Raw genomic sequence first — 25,929 nt, forward strand, 5'->3', positions numbered from 1 at the left:
TCTTTTAATCCAACCTTCTGCCCAAGGCAGGAGATCCTTATATCAACTATCCTGGACAAATGGTTGTCAATTTTTTTTCTTGAGAACCTCCAGTGACGGAGCAACCACAACTCTGGAATTCAATTTGTTCCATTGATTAATCATCTTACTACCAGGAAATTCCTCCATATCTCCTGGTTGAATCTCTCTGACGAACTTCCACCCATTGCTTCTTGTTCTGCCCTCAGGAGCTGTGGAAAATAAATCAATGCCATCTCCCCTGTGACAGCCCTTCAAGTATTGGAAGATTGCTATCATGTCCCCCTGAGTCTTCTCTTCATTAGACCAAAGGATCAGTGCTTTGGCGAATCAAGAGCACTGGCCCGGCCCAGCTATGGCTGACACTGCTGCTCTTGCTGCCTCCATGGCCTGCTTGCTGCTCTTGCAGTGCCTTGCGCAGCACACTTAAATTTAGTGCGCTTCACAATGCCTCCTCCTCCTGGAGCCCATTATGATGTGGAGTATTGTCTGCAACCGGGCTGAGCCAGTGTCTTAGGGTGGAGAGAAAGTTGTGTATCTCCCGAGTGACTAGAGTGCATGCAGCACCAACAAGAGTCAGAAGAAGAGGCAAATACAGGGGCACTTCTCTCCTGCTCTGGAATATGGAGCAAATCTCCACCCACCACCATTGCCCTTACCTTCTCATGCAAGGAGTGACTGAAAGGGGAGAGGAGGGTGAGGGGCAGGAGTAGCCAGTGGTGGGGTCAGCTGACAGGAAGGCACAGCAGAGGGATGAAAGAGTTTCATTTATCTGGGAACCTGAAATGATTCTTGATTTTAATCATAGTAAAAAGCACCCAAACAAGAAGAAAGAACATTAGCAAAAAAAAAAAAAGTCCAACCCTCACCTGTTTTTGGAAATGGTTCAAGGGGGGGACACCTACCTACCTACACACACACACACACACACACACACACACGAGAGAGAGAGAGAGGGGGGGGAAAGGGAGGGAAAGATGAGAGAGGAAGAGAAAGAGATGAGAGGGAGAGAGAAATGAGGGAGATAAAGAGAGAATGAGAAAGAGATGACACACACACACACTTGTTTCCCAGAGAAAATATAGGGAGCCACAAAAGGTTCATGGTAGGTGTGGCTGGGGTGTGTGTGTGAGGTGGCTGGGTGGGAGTGAGTGATGTCCTTGCCCATGCCTGCCCAGGTTTTGTGGATCAAATGGCTTTGAGTGTTTAAGATTGCAGACCCCTGGACTAAATATACCTAGTTATTGTAGCTGTTCATTGTATGATTTAGCCTCCACACCCCTTATCATCTTTGTTACTCTTGTTTGTACTCTTACTATGGTCTCGGTGTCTTTTTAAAATCATGGTGACCAGAACTGGATAGAATGTTCCAAATGGGACCTCACTAGTGCAGTACAAAGAGGTATCGCTTCCCATGATCTTGATACTATCTCTCTGTTGATGAAGCCTAGAACTACTTTGGCTTTTTTGGCAGCTTAGCACTCTGCTTACTCATAATTAAGCAGTGATCCACTGGGACACATAGATCTCTCTCACAGTTACTATTGTTGGGCCAGGTACCTTTTATTTTATATTTATGCATTTGTTTTTCCTTACTAAGTGCAAGACCTTACTTTTCTCACCACTGAATTGTATTTTGTTGGGTAGTCTCAAGTCTCCTCAACTCTGTCAAGATCCATCTAAATCTTGAGTCTGTCTTCCAACATTTTGGCAATTACTCCCATCATAGCATTGTCTGCAAATCTGATGTGCTCCCTTTCTATCCCTTCATCTAGATCATTTATGAAGACGTTGAAGAGCATCAAGCCCAAGACAAAATTTTGAAATACTTCACCGCATGCTTCCCTCCATGTAGCTGTAGCTCTATTGAGAACTACATGTTGAGTGTGGTTGATTAGCCAACTGCAAATCCATGTTGATTCTATGTTCTATCTTATTAAGATGTAGGCTGTGGTCTACTTTATCAAATGCCTAACTAAAATCCATATATATAGTGTATCCATTTCCGCTATAATTTTCACCAGCGAGGCTAAAACCAATTTCATTGTATTTATTTTGTACAATGACAATAAAGTCTATACTATACTATATCTATAGTATTTCCCTGATCCAATAATTTAGTCACTTTATCAAATAAGGCAATAAGGTTTATCTGGCATGATCTGTTTTTTAACAAAGCCATGCTGGCTTCCAGTAATTGCCTTGTTCATTTCTGGATGTTCACAACTCCAACTTCCATGATTTTCCAAGGTATTAATATCAAACTGATTGGTCCACACTTTTGCCCTTTTTGAGCAGTGGAACCACATCAGCCCTTTTTTCCAGTTCCCCGGCAGCTTCCTGTTGCTCCAGCATCTGAAAGCTTTCATTCAATGGTTCCAAGATTACATCTGCCAGCTTCTTCAGTATTCTGGGATGCCCTATGAAATAACATCAAAAGCATATCAAGCCCATGGCATTGTCAGCAGGTGGTGTTGTGATGGCACTGTCAGGGGCAGTGGGGTGATGGGAGTTGGGGCAGCAGCATCCCTCTACAACAGTCCCAGTTTCTCGTAATTTCCCCCATTGGGAAAATTAATTGCACACCCATGTTCAGGAGTCTGAATGAAGACAATAACTACAAATTTGGTGACTCTTTAAATTGACAACATCAAACCCATTGAAGTCAAGAAGAAAGTTAGAAGTGAATTCAAGACGAGAGTGAACTGAAGATTCAATGGAGAAAATATCAAGGAAATTAACACCAAAGCAATTCCAGTCATTATACACTTAGCGGGAATAATGGACTGAACTCAAGCATAATTAAAAGCCCCTGGATAAGAAGAGCAGAAAAAAATGTTGAATTTTGCCCTTTATCCATCTAATGCTGTTGACAGATTCTACTTGCCAATAATAGGTGAGTATGCAATGTTCCAAGTACTGGACAACTGAAGAAGAAAAGATGCAGCGAGACTAGTACACCATGTACTCACTGTTCTGGTGAAACCAAACTGGCCTACAAAAACAAAACCCACCACCAAATGAAGAGCAGGAAAGAGACATGGCAAGGCAAAGTATTATATGGCCAGCATATATAAAAAAGCAGGCAGATAACAAGACTTGGTAATGCCTAATTGGAAAACTGAAAAAAGGAGGCTAATTCTGCCTGCACAAGACCAAGCCTTAGGAGCAAGCGTATATGAAGCCAAAACCGAGAAAACCACAATAAACAGCAAATACTTTTTCAAGAAGCTGAACAACAAGAAATAATATTTGCCTACAAGCAAGAAATAAGGGGAGCACAAAATAAACAAACTAAAACAAATGAAGAAGCTAAAGTACTTTGAGATTTTAGAAGTCAAACAGAAGCATCTGCCACATAACATCTCAGACTTAACAATTTTCAAAGAAAAAAAATGGATAGTAGATATGGCAATACCTGGAGACATTAGAAGAAAAAGAAGGTAACAAAATACAAAGATCTGAAAATAGAACAACAGTGGCAAAAGAAGGTAAAGAAAGTACCAATAGTAGTAGGTGTCTTGGGTTCAATCAGTGATGTGAAATGAATATTGTGACCAAATATGTGGAGCATCTATTGAATAAATAAAAGACATGAAATGTTGATTTAATTTTGTTTCATATTATTTCATTTTAAAACAAGATAACCTAAGGTTGCTAAAAACCATCCCAGAAGCAACATGAGATACTAGAGAGCAATTTAACAGCTTTTTTTTGTGTGTGGCTGATATGTTAATGATTTATTAATGAGCAAAAGCACAATAATAAGCATACTCTCTAAATTCAAGCACTGCCCATTAGTGGTATAGCTGGTACAAGAAGAAAGGAATGAAAAGGATGTGATCACTTGCCAATAATTTGATTCCAATCACTTGTTCAGAACAGAAGAAACTTTATACATAAATGGATGAACTGTTGAGAAGGATTTTTTAAATCACTACAGATGGAATATTTTCAACAAGAACAAAGGTTTCCCTCCTCCCAAAACCTAGCCCTAAACCAGAAATGAATCAGGACAGACTATTCCTAGGCTATTGCAAGTTGAGCTATTTCTGGATAAGCAAAATTAGGCAGTCTCTATGGGACCTCATTAGAAACAAAGATGTTCCCTCTTTGTTTATCAACATATAAAGATACTGAAAACAAGAGACCTAACCTGCAAGTACTGCTTTACTTCCTCTTTTACCATTGGCAGTCTGAAGAAAAGTATTAGTAGGGAATATATGTACTCATAGCTCATGGTTGAATTGTTGGATTCTGTATTCTCTGACCTTGCTTTTCTGCAGATGCTTCTAATGAGGCTACATAAGGTCATTAGTGCATGAAAAAGTGTAGTTTGTATTTAGTAGCTTGCTTTTCAATCTTGGATGAGGTGTTATTTTTTATTTATTTATAGTTCTTGAAGATGGTAGTTCCTGTGAAGGATATTCTCTTGAGTTGTTTAAGTGCTTAGGTTTAAGGGTATATATTTTAAATATAAGGAATTAAAGAAATAGGATCTTTTATAAGCACTGGAACAGACAGGTAGATATATTGTCTGGAACAGACATATTTTCTGTTTAATATTTTTAGTTTTGTCCTATGGTCAGCAGATCTAACATGACACAGCCTTTGTGCTGGAAAATATTGTAGTCAATGTATTTATGGGAAGTCTTATAACAAAGTTCCAGTTAAATTGAAATAAATTATCATAATTAACAGTATATGAGTGATTGTGCATTATGAAACATTGTAATTGTAAAATTATCTAATCTAAATAATTGTTTATAATCTAAAGAGCTGTTGCCATTGTCTCAGTACTATAGAAAAAGAAACACAAGATAACCAAGACAATAATTTTATTGGACCCAAATACATGAGAACTCAGACTGGATTCAGAAAATGTTTAGCAGTTCATCATATCTTCTCAAAATGTTAAGCCTGCAGATATTTCGGTCAAACTAGATACTTAGCCTTGAAGAACTTGATGATGTTACAGATAAGCCATACCAGCAAAGTTTCAAGTTACTAAAAATATTCCATGATTTAGAAAGTAAACAATGCTTTAACCAGGTTCAGACTAGCTTCATGCTTTATTTCTTAATCCATTTATCACAGGAAAAAGATCCAGTGATCATTAATTTGGGATACAATTTATGCATGTATACTTTTATGTAAGTGCCATTCAATATGTAAGATTTCTGTATGAAGTTTAAAAGGCATAGAGTGGGCAGAGATTTTGCTAAATCTTAAAACAAAATTTTACATGGTAGTTATTACATAACTACAAGTAGTCCCCAAGTTATGAATGTAATGGAGCCTGCCCATTCAATTTGTAACCCAAGGATTTGTGGGAGTGAATCTTGTACCTTGAAGATCGCTCCTTCCTTCCAGACATGCATTCACTAATCAAATAAGAGTCTCATTATGTGAACATGAGGTATTTCGGAGTGAGGAAGGTGATGGGGAGCCTACTAATGGAACAGGTCACCTGCCTAAGACCACCCAAGGCCTTCCTGACCCACTGAAACGTCTCATGCTCCCTAAATTGCTTTCCCCCATCTGACCTGCCATGCTGGGTCACTTACCTTGCAAAAGTCTAGCAAGCAGTCTCCAGTCTCATGCGCCCCTCTGCAGTTCCGTTCAGGCCTCCCCAGGCCTGTTTGGCCACCCCTCAGAAACCCCATTCAGGCATCCAGAGGCCTCATCTGGCATGTTGCCGGTTAAAATTGAGTTTCTGAGGGGAGGATCTAGCCCTCAGAAGCCCTGTTCAGGCATCCAGAAGCCCCAGAAGCTCCATTTCAGTGAGCAACAGGCTGGAGGAGGCCCAAGAAGGGCCAAACTGAACGTCTGAGGACTGGATCCAGCCTCAGGAAGCTCCATTTCTGGATGTCCAAATGGAGTTTCTGAGAGGATCCTTCCCTCAGAAGCTCCGTTTCAGCTAGCAACAGGCCAGGCAAGGCCTCTAGATGCCCAAATGGGGCTTCTGAAAAGCGGATTCTCCCCTCAGAAGCTTCATTTTGGCCAGCAATGTGCAGTACAAATTTTGCAGAGCCTCTTCAGTTGTTTGTAAAGGTGAACAATTGCCATGGTGCTGCAAGATTCGTAGTTTCAGGTCTTGTTTGCAAACCCTAGGGGGTGCTTTTCCCATAACTTCAAACATTTGCTAAGGGAACACTCATAACCTGGAGATTACCTGTAATTTTTCAATGGAGAAAAATGGGTCTGCACCACTCTGTTCACTATTTCTAATATATTTATTCAGAATTTTGTATTGCTTAAAGGACGACAATATAGCAACTGTGCAGGAATTGGTAGGATCTTTATTGTTCATGTAAAATGCCGTGGTAAGTAGGAGTGGGGAAATACTGGTTCAGTGATAGGCACACAGGAAAATGCAAATACTGCTTATTATGAGCTCACAATTGGCAGTCATAGCATTTCTGGAAATGCAAAAATTGGCTGTGAAGAGATTAATATTCATATTCAATATGATTTGAGATGTATGGGACCAACTTCCATCAGCTCTACGAATTCTTCACCAGGCAACATAGTTAAAATCTAGGAAAAATAACTGATTCTAGGTAGAGACACAAGTTATGAGTTAACATACATTTTATACAAAGAAAGCTAGCAGTGCCATTGTATTACAGGTCTCTCTATATTTTATGCAATGAAAGTACATATTGCATACTTATCTGAGCAACAAATATTGAACACAAAATGGATCTGAGGAATCAAAAGATTTAGCTCCCATGATTTTGAGACTGTAAGTGTGAATTTGACTAAAATTTAATGGGGGACTTCACTAGCCTGGAATTGGTTTTTTCTCATTCTTCAATAGATACTTTCTATAAGCTGGCTGAACAGGTTTTACGAGCAAATTAAATATTATTATCAGCAAAAGGCACTGATTCCAGTATCTTTTATGAGCTTCATGACACCAACTAGCAAGAAAGAATGGTGTTCTGAGGACTGCTTTTTCCAAAGAACAAGGCATAAGTGGAGTAATTTGACTCCCCAAGCCATTTTTCTTACACATTTACATATACATATAAAGACATCAGATGAATTGGGCTGCGTTTCACGGTTTTATGGCAGCTCTAACAGTGTACTAATGCGTCTGTTGGACTAGAGTAGACGCCCATCAATTCCACCACGAGGTGGTATGAAGTTGATTGGGCAGGAATATGCCGTCCCCAAATCTTTGTTATCCGCGTGCAGAAACTTCAACTCCCAGAATCCCAGGCAGCGGCAACAAAAGACGCCCTAAATTTTCTGAAGTTCTTAACACAATAAAGCGGATGGTTTTCGAATAAATCATCACGAGAGCAAGCTTCCTAAATAGCTTTCTTCCACGGCGCCGTGGGGCTTAAAAGGGTCCTGGGCGTCCCTATCTCTTTCCTCCGATTCCCAGGAGGGGAAAAGAACTGAAAGGAGCAGCGTTGTGAGAAAAGGGCGGGCAGGGTGGTGGTGCTCAGCCAATGTTTTAAACATCAATGCATAAAGCAATAAATATTGAACTCTAGAAACCGGCGGAAGAGAGGGATACGCCAGGGCAGCCGCTCATAATTTAGGCCCCACCACTTTCGCCACCCGGGGCTCCTCCAATCAGCCACAGACGCCCACCACCAGTCTTGGGCGATTTTCCAGGCCTTTTCCCTTCGACTCACCTTAGCGCAACCGCGGGCGATGACGAAACCTCGTACACCCCGCCTCTTGCCGGCTGTCACGTGGATGCAAAGTCCTTATCCACGACTGGATTCGGTCAGCTGTTGCTGCATTTGTCGGCTTTGTGGTGGCGCGCGAGGAGCTCGAGACTCGTACTGGTTGCTGCTTATTTTTGCCCGTTCCCCTCGCCCCTGCGGAGCCGCGGTAAGTAATTTGAGGCTGGAAAGAAAGGAATGGCGAAAAGATGGGAAAGTATAACAGCAACGTGGTGAGGGATCGCCTTTCCTACAGCGAGGTTGCCCTTGCTGTAGAGTGGCACGACGATTAGATTCTTGTACTGCATCTGTCTTCCAAATGGGTTAGACTTCAAGCCCCATTATCCCCAGATAGCGGTGGGCGAGAATTGTGAAATCCAAAATCCTTTCAGGAAGGCAACCGGTTGAGAGAGAGGAAGCTGCTATCCTGGATCGCCAGTCTCTGAATGGATAGAGACCCTCCGCTCTTTCTTCCCCGCATGAAGTCCTTCCTCCGTGTTTTTAAATTTGATTTAATTCCGCCGCTTCACTCTGATTGCGCTTTGATAGTGATTTGGCATCACCAAAGTGGTTTAATAGAGGAATATCCGTTCCTTCGTTACCTTTGCCGCCCTGAAAGATTCGCTCCGGAAAGTACCGCGCATAGAATGAACACTAGAACCAGAATTGGTCCAAAATAAAATCTTGTACTACAGTTTTATTTCCTGGTATCTGATGGTTAGGCTCAGGGTGAAAAGATTAGTCAAAGAGAATAATGATTATAATAACAGAGAGCGGTATGATTTCCTCTGCTCCTCCTGGGTGCATCTGTTTGGAAGGACGTCACTATGATTCATTTCTCCTCTGTTATTATTACAGTGCTGACTTTAAGAAATAAGGAGGCGAATTTATCAAAGGAGGAGTAGACTTAGACCCCCCCCCCCCGAATTTCACATTCGTGAAAAACATACTGGAAACTATATAAAAATGCTATCCTGGAGTCTGATGCAATTAATTTTTACTGAATAAGTTTAACCTCAATGCTGCAAGACACCATTTCTTCCACCTCTCATAGATTATATAGGCAAATTTATTCTGTGGTGTGATCAAAACTAAAAAGCCCATTGAAAATAATCATCTTTTAAAATGTGTTGTAAAGAAAAGAAAATGATAATCTGGTATAAATAAATATACAGATTTAAAACCCATTCAATTATTAAGAGAGAGATGATGGCTTTCCAGAGTCAGTTTAAATTAATTTTCCTGAGTGAATAGAAATAAATGTGTACTATTTGGAGATAAAATAGCCTTTCTCAAAATATGAACTAAGCAAGAAACAGAAATCAAATAATAAGAAAATTGCTGAAGACAATGGGATGACCTGCTTTCTGCAAAGAAAAGTCTTATGTATATATTCAAACTTGGAACATGGGCTGCACAGCAGAGCTAAACTCCTTGCCTCTATCTCATGTATATAGCTAAATTTCTAGTATGAGTCTAACATGTTCATTTGAAATAGAAATGAAAGGAAAGAGAAGAGGATTAGATTAGAATAGAATAGAGCTGGAAGGGAACTTGGAGGCCTTCTAGCCCATTTAAGAAGGTTTTTTAAAATGAATATATGAAGAGAACACCCAATCCTTAGCTGAATTCTCCAGAACTCTTCATCATGCAAGAGGTTTGGATAACATATATATATATATATTAAATAATCTTTTTTTAAAAACACCCTATATTTAAAAAATATTATTAAAATTGCTCTTAATGTTGCATGGTTGTGAAGGATTTTTTTATTTTTTTTACATTAAATTAATGTATGAAATGGATGGGTACAATTGTCCTTCCACTTCCCAATATTGTGTATTTTGTATTAATGCTTTCAGTGCTTGTGAGAAGAGCTCATCACAAATTGTATGCATTTATGTCATTGTCAATTCTTGAAGAGTCCAGCATTAGTCCCTGCTGTTTTCCTCACTAGAATTTGGAAGGGGATTGCCTTTGCTTGCTTCCTAAATTGAAAGAGTGTGAGTGGCCCAAGGTTACCTCACTGGCATTGTGCCTCAGGTGGGATTAGCATTTATGATCACCAGGTTTGTGGGCCAGCATTTTAACTGCTACACCAAACATGCTCAGAATTATTTCAGGCAAGCTGATAGAACTGCTTGTGTATAAATTGATATACACTCTTATACGTCTTTGGCTGCGTGTATTATATAAATATGATATTCATATTTACTAACTATTTTAATAAGAGTTGACAAGCATTGTTGCTAGTGCCATTCAACCACAGTCTTATCTAATGATAAGTGTCAGTTCTGTGTGGTAGGTAAGGGATTCCTAAAGTGCTCTTTATTGTTGTAGATTATAGTATCAGAATCTTGAACCTCCTTTTTTAGAATTTATCTCTGCTCCATCTTAAACAAATCCTCATCTTCATTTTGTTGAATATAAGTTCCTTTTCCCATTTTGTTTTTTCTCAAGATCCAGTAATCTCTTCAGAGATAAGCCTATTAATAGTTCACTCATTCCTTTTCCATTCCCAATGGAATTGTGTATTTGGAAACTAGATAAAGGGCCTGAAGAAAAGAAGCTAAGGCAGGAGAACAAAAAGTGTGGTTTATTGGCACCCTGTTTGATGCCCCCAAATCCTTCCTATAGTAGGTGGAACTATAGATTGCAGCCTGGCATTTAGGAGGATTGGAACATAGGTGCCTTAAAAATTGTAGAAGTTTAAGATGCCCATTTGAGCCATTAAAATACCAGCTGAACCGCCACCCTATAAAAATGAACTTTGCTTTGGAATAGGGCCCTTGATATGCTGTGCAATCTGTTGTGCTCTCAAGGCAACCTGACTTAAAATATGTGATTAGGTTTAATACAGATATTCAACTGAACACATCTAGATTCCTCTTATGCTATGACAGTTTAAGGTAAATTGAACAGACAGGCCAAATACCATTTGATGTACTTAGCAATAAACTAAAGTTCTGTTTCTAGATACAAGGGATTGTCCAAAGGTTAAGCAAAGCAACTTTAGCATCTTGTATAACTGACAATTCCATACCGAGGCAGCAGTTTACAAAGGAATATTAATACAGGTGATAAGTACAATACAACTTGTCAGTTAATACAATAATGCAATAGCAGAGTTAGAAGGGACCTTGGAGGTCTTCTAGTCCAACCCCCTGCCTAGGCAGGAAACCCCATACTGTTTCAGACAGATGGCTATCCAACATCTTCTTAAAGACTTGCAGTGTTGGGGCATTCACAACTTTGGAGGCAAGCTGTTCCACTGATTAATTGTTCTGTTAGGAAATTTCTCCTCAGTTCTCCTTGATTAGTTTCCACCCATTGCTTCTTGTTCTACCCTCAGGTGCCTTGGAGAATAGTCTGACTCTCTCTTCTTTGTGGCAACCCCTGAGATATTGGAACACTGCTATCATATCTCCCCTAGTCTTTATTTCTCTTAAACTAAACATACCCAGTTCCTGCAACTATTCTTCATATGTTTTAATCTCCAGTCCCCTAATCATCTTTGTTGCTCTTCTCTGCACTCTCCACATCTTTTCTACATTGTGGCGACCAGAACTGAATGCATTATTCCAAGTGTGGCCTTACCAAGGCATTATAAAGTGGTATTAACACTTCACGTGATCTTGATTCTATCCCTCTATTTATGCAGCCTAGAACTGTGTTGGCTTTTTTGGCAGCTGCTGCACACTGCTGGCTCATATTTAAATGGTTGTCCACGAGGACTCCAAGATCCCTTTCACAGTTTCTACTACTGAGCAAGATACCACCTATACTGTACCTGTGCATTTGGTTTTTCTTGCCTAAATGTAGAACCTTACTCTTTTCACCATTGAATTTCATTTTATTAGATAGTGCCCAATGTTCAAGTTTGTCAAGATCCTTCTGTATCTTGAGCCTATCTTCTGGAGTGTTGGCTATTTCTGCCAGTTTGGTGTCATCTGCAAATTGATGAGTTCCCCATTTATTCTCTCATCCAAATCATTACTTGAGAATAGAATATATTTTGTGGCATTAGACCAGTTTGGTCTAGTGGTTAGGGCACCAAGTTAGAATCCAGGAGACTAAGTTCTAGTATCACTTTAGTCATAAAAGCCAGCTGGGTGACTTTTGGCCAGTCACTCTCTGTCAACCCAACCCATCTCACAGTGTTTTGTTGTGTGGAAAATATGAGGAGGAAAGAGTCTTAGATATGTTTAGCATCTTGAGTTATTTATAAAAATAATACAGATGGGATAATAAATTACACCTACCCACCTATATCCAACTGATATCTTTTATATTACATCTCTTCAATTTCCAAAAAAAACAGCCAGTAAATCATCTTTTAACAATTCAACTGCCTACTTCAGCTGTGAAGACAGCGTGTACATTGTGTACTACTTATCTTCAGGAATAAAACTAGAAAAATAATATTTTTGAAGTTTTTTCGGAAAAAAGGGTTTTTCAAAATTCTCCACTAGTTTTTTTTTTGGGGGGGGGACAGAAAAATACAGTAGATCATGTGTCTATATTTCTTGAGAGGAAGGAAACATTCTCTAATTGCTCAAGAAGTATTGCTATTGAAAGAGCTCAGCAAAAAGTTTTTTTCTTTAGGATTGATTGAAGGATAGGAAACTAGAGAAACTTCAGGCTGCTGAAGACATGATTATATGAAGAAAGCCAAGACATCCACATTCACCTATCTCCCATCTTGATATAAAGTAGGGTAGTTTGTTTATTAATCAAATTTATATGGCTGCCCGATCTCATAGAAATTATGTACCATACATCAATCAAGTAAAACCATAAGTAAATAAAACAATCATTACCTAAAATTATAATAAAATAATTATTAGAACATTAAAAGCTATAAAAGCAGAATTAGAGTAAGAAAAGAAAATGATAGATGGAGAGATGTTAATAACAGAGCCATTTCATGAGTTCATGTGGTCGTCGTTTTTCACAGCATGTTAGGTTAGGCTAAAGTTTATATAGTCCATTGTTTAGTGCAGAGGTGGATTCATCAGATTCTGATCAGTTCTGGAGAACCAGTAATGGAAATTTTGAATAGTCTGGAGGATCAGTAAATACCACCACTGACTGGCTCTGTCCCCATCTATTCTCTGCCTCCTGAGTCCCAGCTGATTGGGAGGAAATGGGGATTTTGTGGTATCCTTTCCCTGGAGTGGGGTGGGAATGGAGATTTTACAGTGTCCTTCCCCTGCCACACTCGCCAAGTCATGCCATGCCCACCAAGCCACACCCACAGAACCGGTAGTAAAATTTTTTGTATCCCATGACTGGATTAGTGTATGATAAAATTGGCTTAGCATGTTGCATAGATGTCTGTGGGCATAATGTTTCATGTTAATACAGGTATCGGGTTTTAATAATTCAGATCTAAGGGTTAGGATAGTCTGTAAACCAAACATAACTGTATTATAGGAGAGAATTCAGGGTTGGTGTCCATTTAGTGGCATTCTGAGTTTGTAATTGTTAAATATTTTATGGATTTATTCTATCCCTATTAATAAGACAAAAAGGCCTCTTATGTTGAGTGTTAATACTTGATTCATATTTCATTAGGCAGTGTACATATTTTTCATCTTTTATAATTTTATCCTTATCAAAAATCCACAACATAAAAGTAAAAAATACATTATTAGTGCAACATTTTAGCAGACAACTAAAATGTCAAAAATAGTCTTCAAGTTTCTGAATTCCCTAAAGTAGGCAAATATTTTTGTTTCTACTGAAAGCTTCACAATTTATTGGAGACTTGAATCCAAAACTCTTCTGTGTTATTTTGACATTGTAATCACTATTTAACATGAGCTCTCCTAGCTCGGAAAAACGCAGTTGCATGCCTCTCCCATTTCAGTCATTGAAATAAATCAGTTCCATTGGTGTTTCATTTTTTGAATGGTGAGCTAAGTGAATCAACATTCATAGGAAATTGCCAAGCTCATCTATACATGCTTTGTTTGATTAGTTTGTTATTTTCTGAACTTAGGTTTAAAAAGAAAAAGAATTTTTTTTTTGTATTTACATTACTATTTATTTTGTTCTCGAGAACTGTTTAACATGTGACATCACAGATTTTCCTGGATGTTTATCACATTTCACCTTAAAAATTGGCACATATTATTGGTTATCCAAATATGTGTCGTAACTTGTCCCTGTGTTTCCTCTCTCCCTGAAGGTTCACTGTATTCCCTACTTTGTCCATCTGTGTTGGACTAGAGGTTTTCGCAACAAATGTGACAACTTGAGAAAGATTGGCTCATAGACAACTCATATAGAGTTGTGAGCAGATTCACAGTGGAAGCAAGGTAACTCAAGCTGATCTTGGTTCCATATTAGAGAACTTAAGTTCTGCCATAGAAATCTCTTTGAAATCAGTTGGATTTTAGACAATATAAATTGTCTTGTTAATAGTACTTGAATCTGAGAGAGGGAAAGGCAAGGCTTCAATGAAACTCATAAGCTTCTATCCTAATTCTTCTTAATTCTTTCCAAATCATCCATTATTTTGGCCTCTAAATACTATGTCAAAGGAGGCATAAAAAAGAACACCAGATCTATTTTAGTTTCCCTTCCCTATCATTTGTTTACACAGGTATAAAATTTCAGTCTAGATGGAGACTGGATTATTTTACTCCAGCTGGGCAAGTAGCTTTACAGTGGAGTTAGCCCTGCATGAATGTAGGTAATTTAAAGCTCCTTTCAGGAGCTTTGTAAAACTGGCAGGAGATAATGAGACCATTACAAACATCTGACAGATTGATTCCCCTGATTTTTTAAGTGCAGAAACTATATAGAAATATGGCTAAATAAATAATGTCATATTATTGCATTTTACAGATTCTATTTTTCCCCACAGTTTTGTAATAGCAGTGTAGTTTTATTCATAGCATGTACAGCCTTAATCTTTTACAGTATTGCAATAATGGATTTGTTATTTCATTTATTGAATTTCAAAGCTAATTTCCCCCTCCTCAAATGAATCCAAGTGACATACAGTATTTAAAAGAATACATAATTCAAAAGTGTCATCATTGTCTGGATAAAATTATATAAATGATATGTTAACAACAGATCTGAGAACAGATCTACATCTTTCTTAAGAGCTTCCAGGAACATTTGGAGAATGGGAATCATTCATGTCTCTAGACAGATGCTGTTTCAAAGTGCAGGGACAGAGAAGAGTCAAGATGGCATAGAAAAGCCACCTGTGGGCCATAAAACTCCATCCCATTTGCAAACACCAGTTTTGAAGCAGTTGCAATGGATTGTAGCTGCTCCAACAATTGGGGCTGCTGCCACCATGAAATCATGTGGCTTGGGGATGGAACTGTTCCTGACTATATGCAGGGATGCTGAGGGGTGAAGCAGCCGTGCCTCCTTCTCCAACACAAACTCTGGGGATCTTCCAAAGATAAGTGTGAGATGGGGGTAGGGAGAAGATTGTAGGGCCCAGTGGGATGGGAAACAAACCTAAAACCTTCAATGACTTTGTCTGTGTGTGTGTGTGTGTGTGTGTGTGTGTGTGTAAAATGGGTTAAGGATTGCAAAGACCCTGAGATATAGGAAGAGGAGCCCAGGTTGCTTCAAAGAGTGGGCAAGATCTGTGTCAGGTAAGCCTGGCCAGAGGTAGGCATTCCAGAGTGTCCCTCATCCCACAGATACCCCATGCTCTACTTAACAACCTGCATGGTTTCTTAAGTAGGAAAAGCTGAAAATTCTGCTTACATTCAGAACAGGTTTCTAAATTCAAGTATGATAAAAATAAATTCATTCTGACTTCTCACATTGTATGAAGTTGACATGTGATATTTTTGGTTTTGGCTTGTTATGTTTTGCAGACTCAACCACTTTGGTTTGTAAATAGTTTTTGTGGCTTAGCCTATGGTGTGATCTCAGTTATTATGATGTCTGCTTGAGATGAGATAAGAAAATGCAATCTCAAATAGAAAAAGCTTTTTGAATTGGGTATAGAGCATTGGTGAAGAATGTAGCTGAAGAATCCTACGCAAAACCAGGCATTCACCTGTTGATTTGAATTCCTCACAGAGAAACAGTAGAGTGGTCTACAGTAAATAACTGACAAGTGTCTTCTTTCCTTTAATCATTCTCAGCTTTCCAATCTGGCAACCTTAGTTAAAAATGAAATATGATCTGAATAACAATAATTTATTATTTTGGTTTGTTACACCATTCACACTGGATTTGGCATTTTAGTCTATCTACAAGTCATTACCAATGACCTGGGACAGGCGGATTAAGGGCATTGTTGCAGAACGTTAGTTATTCTGAATAAAGCGACTTTTGCAATTGCACCCACGAACACCTTACTGTTTCTACAGTTAGTCCTCGACTTACAAGCACAATTGAGTCTAAAATTTCTGTTGCTAAGCGGGACAGTTGTTAAGTGAGTTTTACCCCATTTTGCTTTCTTGCCATAGTTATTTAAGTAAATCCTTACACTACTTAGTAATACAGTTGTTAAATTAATCTGGATTTCCCATTTATTGTCAGGTCACAAAAGTTATCACATGACCCCGGGACAATGCAGCCATTATAAATATCTTAAACATCTGAATTGTGGATCACATGACTATGGGGATGCTGCAATGATTGTGAAAAATGTTCATAACTTTTTCCCCCAGTGCTGTTGTAAATTCAAATGGTCACTAAATAAACTGTTGTAAGTTGTGCTGTACTACTTTGCTTCCTTTGTCTTTCTATTTCCATTTTGTTATCTTCTCCATTTCTTTCTCTCCTATTCTTGTGTCTCCAGGTATTCCAAGTCTACTATGCAGACTTTTTTGTTTTTTTCTCATTGACATTTGTTAAATCTGTTATGTGGCAGGTGCCTCTCTGTTCTTCATTTTCTATTACTTTCTCCATTTTATGGTCCTATCAGTTCTTGCTTTCAGAGAAATGCAGATCTTTCTATGCCCCATTGTTGCTACTTTGTCATGCCATTGTTTGTAGTCAGTCTCTTTGTAGCAGCTAGCCAGTCTATTATTATTAAATTTATTTGCTGCCCGTTTTGCACTTTGAAGTGACTTTGAGCCAGTGCTTTTATTGTAAAGCTTGTCTTTTCTTGCTGTACTTTCATTTCTGAATACTGATTTCTCCATTCAACTTTTTCTTAGCACAATGTCTTTGAACTCTACATGGGAATAAGAAGATCAAAGTAGTGATTGGCTGCAACACAGCACTTTTCTTGGAAATATCTCCACTGTCCCCCTCAACACGTGTGCAGACACAGTTGGCAAGTCACATGGCAAGCTTATAGATACGGCAAGTCACATATTATGCATTTACTGGAGAGTAAACTGATGAAGGCACTTCTAGTGCCTCTAGGGTGAAGCTCTGGAGGCACTAGGGCGTGCCTTCATCAGTTTACTCTCCACTAAATGCATAATATGTGACTTGTCATGTCTATAAGTTGACAAACTTGGCCAGGGAGCAAATACCTGAAAGCCCCTACAAATTCTCAATTTTTCAACTATGCTACAAATCAGAGTAGGCTAAAGGCCATAATGCATCTGCAATAGTCTCGGTTCTCACCAATAGATTTATTGATATATTTTCTTTGCAGTTGATACACTTATATTTCAGTTTCCAATGTGACAGTCACATCTAGTCCAATCCAGTGGGGGGGGGAGTAGAACTCTGTGTTCACAGAAATCAAGAACACTTTAAACAGTTCAATGCTCATTAAGTCAATGGAAGACCTTTCCCTCATAAGTCAGTGCAAATTCATAGCCTAGAGGTATTAGTATGTTGATCCATAATGTAGCATTTTAATGGAATGGAATGGAACACTTCATTTGGCCAAGTGTGATTAGACACAGAGGGAGTTTATCTCCAATGCAGAAGCTTACAGTGTACCTGCAAAGCAATAGTTTAATCACCATCATCGTAATAATATCAATAAGAAGGGATAGTAAAGATGATGATGAGGATATAATAGCCATTATAGCCATACAGCATGGGTAAATGTACATAGACATTAGACAGTACTGTGAGAATTAGGTATTCAGCTGTGTGATGGCATTGGGGAAGAAACTGTCCCTATGTCTAGTTTTGCCATACAATGTCCTATAGCAGCATCTTGAGGGGAGAAGGTGAAACAATTTATATCCCGGATATGAGGGGTCTGTAAATATTTTTTCAACCCCAAAATACCTCTTTAATTACAAATACCTCTTTACCTTTAGCATTGTCCAATCATCAGAAATAAAACAAACAGGGATTGCAAAGCAACATAACTAAGATATTTCTCACTTTACTGTAAGTCTTTCATACGTTACACAATGAGGTACACACTCATCTAAAAGATATCAAAGTGCATGGCTAGCATGTGTTTACCTGCTTTCATTTCTGTTAGATTGTTTTGATATTTATTTTTTGCTTCATGGTGAGTGAATATAGAAATTCAGCAATTCGATATACTTTACCTACTTGAAAATGTTTTGTTTGTTCTCCTTTGAAGCTTATTTTACTTTGAGGTTCTACTTCCTTAGTCAGTTACCTTGCATAAGCACAACACAAATTACTGTTTCTCTGGCTAACTACCAAAAGAATGTGAAAATGTTGTTTGCTGTTGTCACATGAATGTATGATGTTGAATTATGTCAACATCATTCTTTTGGTACGTCTTAGATTGACTAGATAGAATCTAATGAGAGATTAAATAACTTTCATCCATAAATATTTTTATACTTCCAACACAATGTCCATAAATGTTTAACAATTGCTTGTCTAAAAAAAAGAAATTCATAATATTTTTAGTCCTAATCACTACATTGTATAAGTATATTCTCTTTGAATATTTTGCAAATAGGAAGTACAGAATTCATTGGCAATAGCCCTACTTTTTGAAAAATATTCCTTCCTTATCTATTCAATAGCATAAACTAAGAATGAGAACTAAAAAAAATATAAGGGAAAAATGAGAAACATATAAAATAATTTGTTTAAATTAATTTAAAATTATAATTGTTTAAAAAAACACTAGAATTATGACTGATTTAAACTAGTTAAATTTGAAACTCACTGGGCAGTGTATAGTTAAAATCAGCATTATTCCTCAAAACAATGGGATTTTCCCTTTTATACCTTTTTACTAGGGACCTGAAAGAGGTCATCTGCTTTATATATTGGAACATTGTTTCTCAACCTTGGCAACTTTTAGATGCATGGACTGCAAATTAGCCCTGCTAGCTGGGTAAGTCTGGGAGTTGAAATTCATAGATCTGAAAATTGCTAAATTTGAGAAACTGTGTAGGCTGGAGATTAGATCAAGGTGAGGGCTAATTTGGTGTAATAGTTAAGATACCTGGCTAGGATGGAGTATTGCAGGCTAATTCTGCTAACTGTCAGCAATTTGGCAGTTCGAATCTCACCAGGCTCAACTCAGCCTTCCATCCTTCCGGGGTCAGTAAAATGAGAAGCCAGATTGTTGGTGGCAATATGCTGAGTCTGTAAGCTGCTTAGAGAGAGCTGTAAAGCACTGTGAAGTGGTATATAAGTCTAAGTGCTATTGCTACTCCATGCTACTTATGATTGATGTCAATCATAATAAGGACTGGGAAATTTGTCTTTAAGCAGCCCAATCATTAAGCAAGGTATCAGGTCACTGCAACTTGCTGACTTACCTTGTTGACTTTGTTTGCTGGCTAGGAAGGTCACGAGTGGCAATCCTGTGATGTGGGATGCCGTAATCATTATAAATGTGTGATTATTGCCAAGTACCCAAATCAGATCATGTGACCATATGCCACTGATGAAGTTAATACAAGGATCAGCTTTAAATAATGTTTAAAGTTACTGCCACAGTAACTTTGAATGGTTACTAAACAAATGATTATAAGCAAAGGATTATCTGTATTTATATCCCCAGAAAAATATGACTCCTGTCAACATGAATGAATCCCAAACAGTAAAGTAAGTCCAAAACTGGGAAAGGTTTTTGAAACAGTCATAAGAAGTTAGGGGAAAAGGTGCCTCTTATAGCCTCCCCCACCACACACACATTCTTTCCTGCCCTTCAAAATCCTAACCCTAATGCTAAAATAATTATCAAATGGAAATTAAAGTTTGTATTTAGACTCATTGGAGAGGTGGATATTGCAAGAAGTAAGAAAGCACACTATGAGGACTACACATTAAAAGGAATGTGCTAACATCAGCTGTTTACCTCGTACTTAAGAGGCAAACAAAAGCCTTTAGGATGAAACTTATTAGGGTCTTGCCAGTTTTGGATAGTAGCTATGAATGGGCCAAAACTTCTAATCAACAAGTTAATGTAATAGCTGATTTTGTGATCTTGCAGCTTGTTAGGAATCAATTCAGTGGTGGGTCTCCATTTTTTTTTACTACTGGTTTGCTTGTGCGTGTGCTGGCCGAACTGAGAGCAACCCACCTCTGAATCAATTCTGAGGTGAAAAAAAGCAGCTCAGAAAGATGTGTTCTCGCAATCTCTCCACTCTGGGAGAAGGCAAAAGAGAGAGGAGGGGAGGGGGGAAGTGGGGGTAGGGAGGGGGAGGGTAGCGGGGGGAGGGGGGGAGAGAGAGGGAGAGAAAACAGGTGAGGAGGTCATGCTGACGATATAAAAGCTAATTTAATTATTCAGCATTAAACTTATCAACCACATTATTACTGTTTGTGAGATCCATTGTGGTTGAACATAGCATTACATGAGAATTGGGAAGTCACGTTAAGATTGTAAGTAAAGACAAAGTAAAGGCAGTATGAAATGATAGTTTGTTTTGGACTTTTTCTGTTCTAGCCATGGTTTTGCCATGATATGTGAACGAAAATTAAGACCATCTTAAGCTGCTGTGTTGCAAGTTCAGTTTTACATAAACTGGGTATAAACATGGGTTTCTTTATAGGTCCATGGGTTGTTAGGAACTGGGCCGCACGTTGGAGGTGAGAGGTGGGCAAGCCAGTGAAACATAAACTGTTCTCTTCTGTTCCATAGAAAAATTGTCTTCCAGGAAACTGATCCCTGGTGCCAAAAAGGGACCACTGCTTTATAGAACCAAACAAGCTTGAGGTAAAATATGCTTTCCACAACCTATTTAAGATGATACAAGAACCTACTTTGGCCATCAGGCAATTAATCCCCCCCTCCAAAGGAACAAAATAGTAAATGCTGGCTGGATAGCTATCATGAAATGAATAAGATATCAGAAGATCTTGGCAGGGGATTGGCAACAATTTCCCAACTTACCTTGTGCAGTACTCATGATAAATACTTAGTGTGTCACAAGATATGATGAATAAGTCCAGCAGGCTCGTGCCTCATAATCATTATTGTACCAGCCTGCTGGAAACTTCATGTACAGTGGCATTAGTAATTTTTGCTTTATGATCATAAAGCATTTCTTGTTCTAGTACCTGTGTTTTATTTTAAAACTGCTAGCTTATGCTCTTAATTCAGTTCCTGAACATTTTGTTTACTTCTGCACTCAGCTGAAAACTGGCTGGGATGTGTTTTTAATCCTTTCGATACTAAGGACTAAGCAAACATAATTAAGCTGCATTTGCAAAGAATGTGATTGAACACTTCTGCAAAAAGCTTTTGCTTTCACTAAGTGTAGAAGACGTGGTCAGAATGTACTTTCCATGTACAAGATCCTATGTCTGAAAACTGGCATTTTCAGGAAGGCTACAAAAAACCCAGTCTGGAAGAACCATTCTGATATAGATAGGCCAAGGATCAGTCTAGATATACAATGGTATCTAGATACAAAGTACCTTTCTATTGAAAAACCGCAAGTCGGTATTTGTTATAGCTATTTTGGGGCAATCTTCAGAAAGCTTAAATCACTCAGATCTGATTAGTACTGAGGTGGTACTTGGTTAGGACAGATAAAAAAAGATGTGATGTCTTGTAGGTACATGCTCGGCTGGTGGAGACAGCAGGTCTGTTATACTCACTGTGCCATTTTGAAGCTGTTTTGGCTAGTCACGGAGTTAATATAGTTCATTACAAAGTGACTTGGAAGCATCCATAGCTTTTTCACGATAGATAAGGGAGCGACAACTGCTTAAAGGGCATTCTGGATAAGTGTTTCCCAAACACCCAGAATTTCTCAGCCAGCGTGTGGTTTAGTTGAAGCATGAAGAAATTTGAGCCAATGAAATAATAAACATGCCTGTGTTTTCTGGTGTTTACTATCTTCTATCCAAGGGCAGAGATTTTTGATTGCACTAAGAGGGTGGCATAGCATACCTCTTTGTTTCCCACAGTTAATGTAATTTCTTATTCATTTTGATGTATTACTTCCCACCATGATTTGGAGACAAACTATGGTGGAGCATGTAAATTCAGCTTCGTATCTCAAGAAAACTATGAAAGCATGTGATGTGTTTTTACCTGTGTTCCCTGACTTTTCCCAGTGCAAAGAAAGGGAAATGTTAAGGGAAACTCCATTCCTATTTGCTCTGATAGAGGTTGACTGTACACTATATATTTTGACTGCAGGAAAGAGAGAGGGGTCTAATTTTTAATGTGGGTAACAAAAGTATCGCATTCATTTAAAGTCTGTCTTTTTAACATATTTTTCTCTGCCTATGAACTATGCACCAGTTTTTGTACAATTAGATGTATGCTAAAATATGTTTTTCCCCTTGGCATTTAAGCGTTCACAATAGTATTTTTGAGCTACCTTCAGAAAATGTCATATAATTTGTACGACATTCTATTGTTTTATATGTTTTGTTATTTAATTTTGTTGATTTTTTTTGTACTCTGCCCAGATGTGCATTGCATGATATATGCCAGGGGGATATTTTAAATATCTAATAATCGAGCATGAGAGTAACAGTGTTTTTAATGTTCATTTATTATATTAATTTTGCTCCAAAATGCTTTGGGCAGTGTACTTCATCTTTACAATAACCATATGAAACAGGAGAAAAGGTAACTGGGCCAAAGCCATTTAGATAAATCGTTATGACAACATGGGATTCAACCAGGAATGGGCTGCTGGGGGTTTGCAGGGGTTCGGGAGAACCTCTAGCTAAGATTCTGTGCAGTTTGGAGAACCCCCAAATCCCACTCTTGCCCACCCCTTCCCTCCAGGAGTCTCCACATGGCTCTTTTTGGATGCAGATAAGTGCAGGGCGTGCACTTAGGCTCAGGGGAGGTTGAAAAACAGGCATATCGGAAATTTTGAAGGCTGGAAAGGGGTCTTTTTCCAGCCTCCAGAGGGCTGTTTTCGCCCTTCCGGAGGCTTGAGGAAAGCCTCTGGAGTCCGGGGAGGGCAGTATGCCAACTAGGCCATGCCCACCCAGCAACCGGGCAGAGAACCCTTGCTAAAATGTTGGAAGCCACCCCTGGATTCAACAATATCTTTCCATTTTACTTCTCTCCAGAGTACAGAATTGGCAAAATACCCTTCTCGATGGTAGCATATTTCTGAAGAGAGAGTTAGTTGGATATAGTAGTTAAAACACCAAGCTACAAATCAGTAAACCCTGAGTTCTCGTTCACTTTAGGCACAAAGCCAGCTTGATGACCTTGTGCCAGTCAATCTTTCTCAGCTCCAAGAAGCAGCCAATGACAAACAACTTCCAAAATCATGCCAAGAAAACTGCAAACATTTAAAAAGTGATTTAATTCCTTCAGTTGTGTTTAACCAGGATTTGCTACTTTTTCTGTTTTAGATTGATTTACATACTTTGAAGATGACCCCAAAGCATGAAAAACAGGTAAACACTGCATGTTACATTTTAAAAATACAACACTAAACACGTTTTGGCCTCAGTGAAAGTGGAAATGTGCCTAACTGCTATGAATGAAACGGGTAACTCAATTTCCCCTTTTCAGATATTTTTGTAGAATCTTAGGACATGAAGAAGATTGTGTAACTGCTACTCTGAAGAAATGGCAAAAAGCCCTTTTCAGTGAATATGAAATGCTTAGAGCCATATAGCTTTTGAAAGTATGGTTGCAATCAGAGGAAATTTCACTGACACTTTCTGTTTCTTAAGGTTTGAAAACAAAGAAAAGCTAGAGACCTCTGGCATGTATATTTCTATAGAATATACTTTTTAAACTTTCTTAAAGTAAGTTTTCCCCAAGTGAAATTTCTGACCTAATTGTTAATCTAGGTTAGAGAGGTTCTGGCAAATTTTCTCTGTTTCCATCAATGGGCCCTGACAAATAAAATTGTCAGGGCCCACTGATGGCAGCAGGGACAATACTAATCTACTAAATTAAGCATCTCATTTTAATTTCCCACAGGATCCTGGTAGATTACACAGAAATGTTTTTTTTTTGTAAGGGAACAATTACAGTGTTTTTGCCCTGTTGCTATTACTTTTCTTAGCCATTTTCCCCCTTAGCAAACATACCTTCTATTTGTACAACTGTGTTTTGAATATTAAATAACTTGTGTAATATATACCCAAACACAATCACCTCTCCCTTCCTTTACAACAATATAGTAAGAACTAAAACTAAGGGGTCTATCCACCAAATGGGTATTTTAATGTTCACAGTTTGAGAACCATGAACATTACAAAGACTTGGTTATGAATTGAAACAGGGATAATATTTCTTGGGTCTTGTGCTTATGGCGGGTTAATATATGAATGAACTTTATTGAGGCTTTCTCTCTTGGGGAATTTTTGTAATCCAGATTTCTGCTTTCCCTTCATGATAAACCAGATAAACAATACCAGGTACATCAGTACTACTGTTATGATGATAAAATCTTGCAAATATGAATGTGCGTTCAAGCCAGCTGCTTATTTTGCCAGATCCACTGGTTGTCATTCTCCTGGTACTTGAAGGCAAAGGAAGTGGTGGAAATGATGAAAGGGAGTGGCTGCATTGAATGTGGTGAAGACAAGGTGGGAGGTGAAAAGCATGAAATGCATTACAACATGAAGGGTGCCTTGGGGACCCAAGGCAGAACCAGATCTAGGCCACCCATTGCTTCCCCTTGGGTCCAAGTTTCTCTTGTCTGCTTAACAACCCCATGTATTTGTTTATTGACTACATTGGGATGAGCAGAAATGGGAGATCATTAAGTGAGACAATCACATGGGTGCTTCACTTAACAACCATCTGACAGTCAGTATAGCGGAGGGCTCCATTACAGCCATAGGTTGAGGAATACCTGTAAAATTAAACATAATGTCCAATCTTTAAATGCAAATATATAAATCCTAAGAACAAATTTAATTTGACTTCTTGTTTTCCTTCTATCAGCAGTATCTTACCTAAAGGTTTCTTTATAGGGACGCATTGGCTCAATGGTTAAGACGCTGAGCTTGTCGATCAGAAAGACCAGCAGTTCAGCAGTTTTAATACCTAGTGTTGCGTAATGGAGTGAGCTCCAGTTATTTGTACTAGCTTCTGCCAACCTAGCAGTTCGAAAGCACGTAAAAAATGCAAGTAGAAAAATAGGAACTACCTTTGGTGGGAAGGTAACAGCATTCCATGCGCTTTCGGCCATTTAGTCATGCTGGCCATAGGACAATGGAGATGTCTTTGGACAGCGCTGGCTCTTCGGCTTTGAAATGGAGATGAGCACTGCCCCCTAGAGTTGGGAATGATTAGCATATATTGCAAGGGGAACCTTTACCTAAAGGTTTCTTAGAGAACCAATTTGGTACAGTGGTTAAGACATCGAGGTAGCATGAAGCCAGCCAGTTCAATCTAGGCTAGTCGCTTTCTGTTAGCCATTGGAAGGAGACAATGGCAAATAAGTTATGAAAAACCTTGCCAAGAAAACTACAGGAAGCTGTCCAGGGAGTCTCTGAGAATCAGATGTGATTGAACAGAATGAAAAAAAAAATACTACAGAGCTTGCAGGAAATATGATAACGAATATGATTTTAGGAAGAAAACTGCTGAATTGTCAACATGTTTTGTAACTAACTGACATTTTTTTCAATTTTTGCTTCCACTCCAGTCTTTACAGACCCAAAGCTGCAAGGCTACAGAATCTACCTTGGCTTGGATACCAATTAGTGATACATGCACATTCTCTTATTTGGGTTTGCACTGTGGCTCAGCTCTTTATGGCATTTACTGGACTTATTCCATGCCCACATTAGACCTTGTTGTGCATACAGTAATTTTTTTTCTGTGCTTTTTATCTCTTTATTACACTGCAATTTGCTATACATTAAACAATTAATAAATAAGACTCAGATTTAAGACTTTGAACTTTTAAACAAATACCTTTTTAATCAG

At 38.5% G+C, this 25,929-nt stretch overlaps 1 protein-coding gene across 3 annotated transcripts in view; it reads left to right on the plus strand.

Moving 5' to 3' along the window:
• The first annotated feature begins 7,693 nt into the window (after nt 1-7,693).
• SNX10 (sorting nexin 10) overlaps nt 7,694-25,929 on the plus strand; it is a 45,297-nt gene continuing 27,061 nt past the window's right edge. Inside the window, exons 1-3 of one of the 3 annotated variants that reach the window (XM_014067865.2) lie at nt 7,750-7,872; nt 20,695-20,769; nt 23,388-23,432. In XM_014067865.2, the coding sequence (XP_013923340.1) occupies nt 23,409-23,432 (24 nt within the window). In that variant the 5' untranslated portion in view covers nt 7,750-7,872; nt 20,695-20,769; nt 23,388-23,408. Of the gene's footprint in view, nt 7,873-13,942; nt 14,027-20,694; nt 20,770-23,387; nt 23,433-25,929 lie in introns of those variants that run through there. The other 2 variants (XM_014067857.2, XM_087712802.1) reach the window with 2 other exon arrangements.

The sequence above is a fragment of the Thamnophis sirtalis genome, unplaced genomic scaffold, assembly GCF_051295495.1.
Source record: "Thamnophis sirtalis isolate CommonGarterSnake01/CBP01778 unplaced genomic scaffold, rThaSir2_p1.2 scaffold_4, whole genome shotgun sequence".
NCBI lineage: Eukaryota > Metazoa > Chordata > Lepidosauria > Squamata > Natricidae > Thamnophis > Thamnophis sirtalis.